Raw genomic sequence first — 8,727 nt, 5'->3', positions numbered from 1 at the left:
ATCAGCATGCAGGTAAAGAGGAAAGAAGATGCATTACTATCAACTTACACGATTGCTTGCAAGTACAACCTATAATTTGCATGTGTTCTAGATCCAAAGACCTGGAATTAAAACAAAATTGGGAAACTATCAGTGGAATATTGTAGCTCAGTGAAACCCACAGCTGCTGTGGAAATGTTATAATGACTTTTTTCATTTCTCTGTTTAGCATATCCACATGTGTGGCAAAATTTCGAGACGGCTCAAAGATTTAAAGAAGGCTCATCTAAATAAAGGAGGGTTAAAGTGACATTGCAGCAAATTAATCCTGTGCTATCCTTCCATGTGACTAGAGTGATACTGAGGCACAACCTTTCTTTTGCTGATGCACAGAGTATGCTTCACCCAGCATCCTACAGCATCGCTTGTTTGCATCAGGCCAGCAATGGAAACAAAAGAATGCAGCAGCAAGCACTTTTATTGCAGGGCTGCAAGGTCGGGCATTTTCGAACCTCAGTGAAAACTTTGCCTAATGAATGTATCAAAAGAAAATCCAACTTTCGGGCTGGGACCTGAACCAAGATCCAAGGGCTGCTTCACTCCCACTGAACGTCAGCAGTCTGCACTGATCTGAAAGCCTTTAGACTTCTTCAAAGCTGCTGACCCGCTGGTCTGACCTGAACCTATCAAAGTCATTTCCAGGGCAGCAGACCAAAGCCTGAAATTTCAAGTGTCAGCTATACGGCATTTGTTTGTGCTCCAGAGAAGAGGAACAGCTCATTTTTGAACATGCACAGTTTTCCACTTTAACTGTGAAGGCTTTTTTTAACCCTTAAAGATCTTGCTAACTGGAGTTGGACATAACTGACTTTTGAATTGTATTTCTGATTTTTGGACACAGCAGAAATGCAAATAAATGCAGGTTTGGTTCCTAAGTCATCCCTAAACTGATCCTGTGACCTTCAACATTTTCTTTTTTTTTTTCTTCAGATTATCAAAGCATTATGCCCTACATTGTGTTTCTATACAGAAGTATGTTACCTAAACCTTCTATTGGAGCATCCTGTTGAACCAAATGGAAAGGTGATTATTCTGTGGACTATGACAACAGGATATATGAATGGAGGTGGTCTGGGAAAACAGCATTATGCCAGGTGGGACCGGGAGGACAGCATGGAGGACTTGGCACGGACCGAGAGCTATGGGGAAGACGAAGAGAGCAAACAGCACAGACTGACCCCATTCGAGAAACTAACCCAGGATATGACCCAGAATGAAAAAGTGGTGAAAGAGTTAACTCTGGGGAAGAGGATTGGCTTCTACCGAGTCCGAGGAGAAATAGGAAGTGGGAATTTCTCACAAGTGAAGCTTGGAATTCACTCTCTAACCAAAGGTAAGCAATGCCCCTTGGGGCGCAGTTGTGGTGCTGTGCATATATGACCTGAAATAAAAGGCAGTGTTTCAGTCCTGAATAGATAGATGGTTTCAAGCTTATGCAGTAAGTATTTATAGGGAGGGACACAGGTAAATGCTGGATTATCCCTTGACCTTAAACAGCCCCAAGAAGCATGCCCTCGGTCTAGCATCCCTTATACTAGTTTCAGGAAAGCGGCAGACTCTATGCACTGGGACGTGCAGGAGCTGCACCCCGTGGTGTCCCAAATGGCGTAGAGCCTTGGGCTAGTTCTTTCTTGTCATAACAGCAGGTGACTACTTGATTTCTCTGCAGCACATGGAAGGGTTCCTTACAGTCAGCGTAGTTCTGTACCCTGCTTTCCAGAAGCAGCTCAGGCAAAGCTAGCAAGAGTGGGAATTACTTGTACTAAATGTGCCTACTGACTGTGGACAAAGCTCTGGTTTGTAGGCAATGATGGGGCTGGTGAGAAAAGTTGCATGTGTGCTGCTGCCTCAGTGTTCAAGTTTGCTCCTGACCTGACTCAGCTCTGGGAGATTGAAGGGGTTCTGCAGAGCCAGAGGACTGAGGGTGTGGGCTGAGCAGTCACTGGAGATGAGCCAGGTCTGGGCGAAAAGCCTGAACTGGATTTCCATAGATGTTAAGACCAGATGGGGCATTTATGGGAACTTTCTCTTACCTCCTGCATCACAGATCAAACATCTTCCCCGTTATTCCCATGTTTCATTTAGTGTTCCTACTGTGAACTAAACCAAACCCTAGGTGGAGCTACCTGATGCACCTCATGTGCTGCACTCTAAGCACTTGTGGGTTGGGGAGGCCCCCTGCTCACTCAGCAAAGCCAGTGGCAGCTGCAGCCTTGTGACAGCAACGGTAAGATCCGAACATCAATCCTAGTTCTAGCTTTCTCTTACTTTCCCTTTTTATTGTGAAGGCTAGTTTCCTCAATGCAAACTCATTGCTAAGAGTGTCGTGGAGAAGCCCTGCTTTGTTCTATGTGCTACAAGGCAGTCGGACTAGCGTTGCCTACCTTTCGCAGTAATAGCAGTTTAATAATTGGCCTTCAGTGAAAAACAGTACGTTTGCTTGTGCATTTGGCCAAAACCCGTGGATTTAGGTTTTTTTTCTCAGGCACCATCTTCCTGCCCAGCCCATGGTGTACACGTGCAGTGGCTATATGTCTGGGTCCTCTGAAGGGTAGCTGCCTGTGCACCAGGGCTCTTGCTGGTGTTCATTTTCCTGCATGCACAAGGATAACGTCTATACTTACTCTATGCCATTGCGTTCGAGGGATGGGGTACTCACTCAGATCTCCATGCCCCTGGGGCTCTGCCCTCAAGTCCCCATTCAGCAGAGACAGGTGGGATGATAAACAGCTTGGTCTTTATCAGGAAACAGGATACAACAGCACACACACTCACAGCTTGCAGGGAGAACCACCACACACCAACAACCCACACCCACAGGGCATCCAGGGACAAGCGGACTGCTCCACTGCAGACCCCGTAAAGGTACATTCCAGACACCACATCCCCCTTCTTTACTCTGGGAGCTTCCTCTTGTATAGTTGAATGTTCATCAGTAGCTACTTTAACTTGGAACGTTTTGGGATCGTGGAGCGAGAGGTTGCTAGCACTTGGCTCACTGATGGTGTCTAGCGTCTACGGCTGTCCCATTACGTAGTCCTTGTACTTCACAGGCAGCTTCACCACACGTCCACTCTTAGTTTGCGCAGTGTCGCTGGGTCTGTCTGTGGGTGCTGGTGGATCTCTGAAATGTGACAAAACTCTTGCTTGTGGTGGTCTGGTTTTACTTCTGATGTTTGTTCTGCTGCTGTCTCGTGAGGTGCATCAACATGTTCTGCTGGTACCGATGAGTAATCCTTTCTTAAGTGTCTTCTGTTCCTCCTGTAGACATTACCGCAGGGCGAGTTTACGACGTAGGAACACGGTTTATCCCTTTTTGCCATAATGGATAGTGGTATCCAACCTGTACTTGTTTGCATCCTTTCTTTCTCCCCCTCTCATAGAGGTGGCACGAATGCAGCCGTGCGGTCATAGTGCTTCTTTTGGCTCCTTTGAAGTTTCCACAACTTGTGGGAGGCATTCGACCGTAGCCTAGGAGTCAGCACTGCCGTTGCAGCAGGGAGGGTACTGCGCAAAAGTCTCCCCACCAGAAGCTGCGCTGGAACGTACTCAAAGCCTGTAATGGGCATGTTCCTCAGATTGAATAAAGCCAGGTGTAGATCGGAGCTGTCCCACAGTCTTCTTAAACATTGCTTTGATGGTCTGAACCGTGCGTTCAGCCTGTGGATAACCGGGACTAGAATGGGTGATGGTTATGCCCCAGTCAATTGCAAATTGTTTCATCATGTGACTTGCAAATGTCACATGATCACAAACGATTTATTTGGATACGTCATGGCAAGCAAACACAGACTTCATTTTGGCTACCACCATGCCAGCTGTCTTGTCTGGAAGGTGCAAACCTTCAGGGTACTTGGAGTAATAGTGGATTGTTATCAAATAAGCTTGTCCCCGTAGGTCAAAAATGTCCACTGCCAGTTTTAACCAAGGCAGGTCTGGGATCTCTTGCGAGATCATGGGCTCTTTCTGAGTACTGGGTTGAAACCCTTGACAAGATGTGAGGTCTTGTGGGTCTAGACAAAATCGTAGCAAACCATCCTTCTTTTGTGCGATCACAAAGCTATTGACCCTGGGTGCAGGCTTAGTCACCTTTGTAAAGACTCTCATAGCTGCCAACGTTTTGAGGGTGGCCTTTAACTTGCCTAGGGTTGCATAGGTTTGATGTGTGCACCTCCAAGTGCAACCAGTGTAACACGAGCTTGAGTCTTGTGCATTGTGCCTTGCAGGACCTTTTCTACATCTACTGGAATAGTGCTTGCTTCTGCTCCAGTATCTAACTTAGTAGTTTCGCTTTTGTTCAGCTGTATGTAGGTTTGCTTCTGCAGACATAACATGAACCTGGGCACTTGTGAGAGCCTTTGCCCTGCAGATATCCAAGCCTGTGCTAGGGTGAGGGAGGGGTTTTCCAGAAGCCTTTCCTTGAGTTTGCAGTCAGTTATGCTAAAGACAGTTTTGTCCCTCAACATAACATCCTCAGCAGGTCCAAATTCACAATGCTGTACTCTGCTTCTGAGCTCTGTAACAAAATCATTTATGCTTGCACCCTCACTGTATCTAAGTTGCCAGAACTCATTGATACCTTTCAAAAACAGGGTTTTTTCTGGGTTCGCAGGAGTCCTTGAATGCTGCTAGCACCTCTGTAAGGGTTTTGTTATTAGGATCTGCAAACACCCCTTGCCTGTTGTTGTAGTTTTCTAGGGCTTTATCTCCAGTGCAGTGAAGCATGACTGCAATTTTATAATCCTCTGCCTCTTCCTCGGCCTTTCTGACAGCAAGGTATAATCAGAGCTTCTGTTCCCATCTCCAATTCTCCCCAAGTTTTCCAGTAAAGGATAATGCTGGTGGAGGTTTGAAATGCTCCATTAATTTATTTTTTTAGTTGCGGATGAAAGCTGATAATCAGACTGCTGGTGACTCCACCGAGAGGCAGGTCACTTCTGACACCACATAACATTTACTCTAGGCCACTGGGCTCCAGGGATGGGGGACTCACTCAGACCTCCATGCCCTCAAGTCCCCATTCAGTAGAGACAGGTGGGATGATAAACAGCTTTGTCTTTATTAGGAAACAGGATACAACAGCACGCACACTCACAGCTTGTAGGGAGAACCACTACACAGCAACAACCCACACCCACAGGGCATCCAGGCCCCTTCCAGACACCACAATGTCTATTTTCAAAGGTCTGTTGAAGTCCTGCTCCAGGTATGGGTGCACACAGCCCTTGGGAACAGGTACATAAGCTCCAGTTTAACAAACAGAGCTTGATTTCTGTCTTTCCTTTCCCACCTTGGCAGCCCTGGGAACAGCTGCCATGGCAGCTGGCTGGTCTCTGCTCTGCTTGATTCCCTCTGTCGGTTGCTTCTGGCAGACCAGAGAGCATCACCCTATGAGGGTTTGGGCAATGAAGAGGATAGGTATGGGTCTTCAGCTTCTGTGCAACTGCTCCTCCAGGTCCTAGACTGGAATAAGGGCTGTGACTTCTTCTATACAACCTCTGGATGGGGTTGCATCCACCAGATCTGTATCATTACTCCAAGATCTATAATTATACCACTAAAGGTCCTGTGTACAGGGGCTCATTCAGAGCTGGACCAGCTGTACGACTCTTGGGGGTGCAGGTGTTATCTAGTGGGTTATGGACTGGAGAAAGATCCTGCATTATTTACTGATTCGTTTGATGCGCCTGGCTGGGGAGTATTTGGCTAATTGCACGATTTCACAATGATTACACCCTTAATTTGTACAACACAATTTTATTTGAAAAATGCTTACTGTGTACACAATGGTTTGTCTTAAGAACAATACAAACATCAAAACACTATAACTACATATACTAAGAACAGCACTCCAAGAACAATTAAAATTACAACTAAAAGTTAAATTCGAACTAGAAAAGATATAACTATTATTATTTACATTATACTTACAGTCCTAGGATTCTGAGAAGCCAAATACCCAGCTATCTGTTCGTTCTTTAATTGAGGTTTAACGGGCTGGCCTCGGTAGTGGTAGGAACGAGTCCCTTTGCTCTGGTCACGCTCAGGTGATGCGTGGCTTCAGCATGAACAAAAGATTTGCATTCACGGAGAGGGTGGTTCAGGTGATCAGTCTGATCTGGCCTACGCTTGAGATTCTTCCTTTGTTGTTCTGCCAGTGAGGTTACCTCCAAATTGGGACTGTAGTTTTTGGGTTATATACTGGGTGAGTTGCTGTCATGGGCCCCTCCTACCCAAACTCGTCACTACTCCCAATTTTGGGCTGATATTATGTCATGGATAGTTTCTTTGGGGGGAAAGTTTTACCCACCAAGTGGAATTTTCCCCTGCGACGAACTTTTAGTGCCCTCATCTTCTCGGACTTTCCATACCACCATGATGACCCTTTAGTGCCCTCAGTTTCTTATCTGTTGTATAAAATCCTTGGGCTTCAATTTCTTGGAGTTCTGTAACAAGTCTAATTAAGTTTTGATTCTAGCCTAAACTGGCTAATGGGCATTTATTACATATAACCCATAAACTCCATAAACTTATCACACTAAAGGACCTGTGTACAGGGGCTGATTCAGGACTTTAAGTTCCATTTCCAAGCGTAATGTAGAATGCTATGCTCTTGTCAGCAAGTGGATGGACCTGAGGATTAGCAACAGGACACGGTAGCCTTCTAGGTCAGCAGTCTGAATCCCGCTGTATTTAGTATACATTGTCATTTGTCATGTGTTGGTTATGCAAAATAATTTAGTGATCTGTAGCCCAGTCAGTTTGCACAGGCATCTACATTGTTGAGTCATCCATCACGTGCACCCCAAACTGATCAGCTTTTCTAGCTGTGTCTCCAAAAAGAACTGGAGTGGGGGACCTGTGTGGGAGGTTGCCTTACAATGGCTCATGTTGGGAGTATTGCTTCTGGGATTTAAAGGACTTCCATACATTGGGCAAATAATTCAGTATATTTCACAAATATTGAATTCACTTAAAATGTATAGACAGCGTTGGTATCAGGAAAACACACAATACTTTAAAATTATCAGGTAGTATAATTGATATGGAAAATAAGGGTTCCTTAATTTGCCCAGGGGCAAAATAGTATCCATGAAAGTGACATTTCACCAAGATGGGCTGAAGTATTTTACTGAAGGTGAAGGCTATTAATGATTATTTCAACACTCTTTAAGACAAAGTTGTTCATGCCAGCATGTGGGTGGAGAAGTAAATAGCTTAATAGCCACCATGCTCCCAGGGTGAGGCCCTGAGACAGATTTCTGTGATGCTTCCTTTAGCTCAGGGCCATTCTGCTTGCTGCTGATTATCAAGGTTGCTTAGCACTTCACAGGATTCAAGGTTTTAACTTTTGACCCAGCTGAAAAGTTAAGGAGATTAACTGTTAGGAAATAAACTGATTGTGGCTAAGGTTTCCCTTAAAGAGCTGCAGTACAGCTGGCTTCCCTCATTGCTGATGTGCATCTTCTACCTGTTTTGTTTCAAACAGAAAATAGCAGCAGCAAAGGTTTGACTTTGAGACCAGGTGCAAGGTTAAGGCAACGTTCCAAAAAGACCAGATTGCCAGATCGTTTCTTGGATTTCTGCAGGCTACAACAGAGGTTGTGACAAGAAGAACAGGGGCAGGGAGGGGAATCAGTGGTGAATAACGTGGAAAAACAAAACCTGCCTTAGCTTTAATTAACTTAGAATCTCTTCACATCTTGGTTTGAATGTACATAAAAATGAGTGTCAAGAAAATCTCATTCTTGCACTGTTCTGCCTTGCCTCTGGTTCACAGCAGGGCATAGCAAGGAGATAGTGGCTCAAGCAGGGATGCTTTTGTACACGCATGGAAGCCTAAGTGTGAATTCTGTTTTGCCCATTCACTGTCTAACTATAGCTGTCAGCAGCCCTGGCTTACAGACCTGGGGCCTGGAAGACACTGCTTGGTATGTGTCTTACCATACTTTCAGTGGGGAACTAGTATGCAGCTTACATGTCCCCAGAAGTGAGCTCTGCCTCACCCAGCAGTTGTGCACAGCTCTCCCATACACTTTGATGGTCAGCAATTAATTATTTCCAGTGATGGCTTCTCAGCCTGCTGTTCGAGCAGGGCATCTAGCTGGAGCAGACAACATCTCTGCAGAAACCCATATCCCCTATGTATGCAGAAAATCAGCATAAGGATCCTCCTCCTTTTTCTGTACAAAAATGGTAGTAGTGAGAGCACTATCCTAAGATGTAGGAGACCTAGGCTCTCCCTACCTCCAGTATACCAGTAGAGCATGGTATACACCTAGTGGTCATAGAGAAATGGCTCAAAGCACCTTACATTTCCTTCCTATTGAAGCTGGCCCACTGGCCAGCCAACAGTCACGGGGCCTAGGAATAAGGCTACTGAGCAAAAGAAAGGTGGCAGTACTACCAGAACAGTCAGTTCATTGTCAAACAGTCACTACTCACAGGGCACATCTACATGAGACACTACTGTGCAGTGGTTACTGTGCAGTAACATCAGTGAATGTCTTTTAAGTGATGCTACTGCGCACTTAAGAGGGATGTGGACAGCATCAAGAGGGTCCAGAGGAGGGCCACTCGTATGATCAAGGGACAGCAGGGTAGGTCCTATGAGGAAAGGTTGCGGGACCTGAACCTGTTCAGCCTTCAAAAGAGAAGGCTGAGGGGGGATCTTGTGGCCTGTTATAA

General features: G+C 45.6%; 2 protein-coding genes across 2 annotated transcripts in view; one reads left to right on the top strand and one right to left on the bottom strand.

The window, feature by feature from the left end:
• The first annotated feature begins 201 nt into the window (after window positions 1-201).
• The window catches only part of NIM1K (NIM1 serine/threonine protein kinase), a 17,289-nt gene continuing 8,763 nt past the window's right edge, over window positions 202-8,727 (top strand). Inside the window, exon 1 of the mRNA XM_019517907.1 lies at window positions 202-1,372. Coding sequence (XP_019373452.1) covers window positions 1,081-1,372 — 292 coding nt within the window. The 5' untranslated portion in view covers window positions 202-1,080. The remainder of the gene's footprint in view (window positions 1,373-8,727) is intronic.
• The window catches only part of HMGCS1 (3-hydroxy-3-methylglutaryl-CoA synthase 1), a 23,431-nt gene continuing 21,674 nt past the window's right edge, over window positions 6,971-8,727 (bottom strand). Inside the window, exon 11 of the mRNA XM_019517903.1 lies at window positions 6,971-7,399. The gene's annotated coding sequence lies outside the window, so the exon portion shown is untranslated. The remainder of the gene's footprint in view (window positions 7,400-8,727) is intronic.

The sequence above is a fragment of the Gavialis gangeticus genome, unplaced genomic scaffold, assembly GCF_001723915.1.
Source record: "Gavialis gangeticus isolate Ggan-Ray unplaced genomic scaffold, GavGan_comp1, whole genome shotgun sequence".
NCBI lineage: Eukaryota > Metazoa > Chordata > Crocodylia > Gavialidae > Gavialis > Gavialis gangeticus.
The sequence above is the reverse complement of the archived record's forward strand: the minus strand, read 5'-3'. Positions and strand labels throughout refer to the sequence as shown.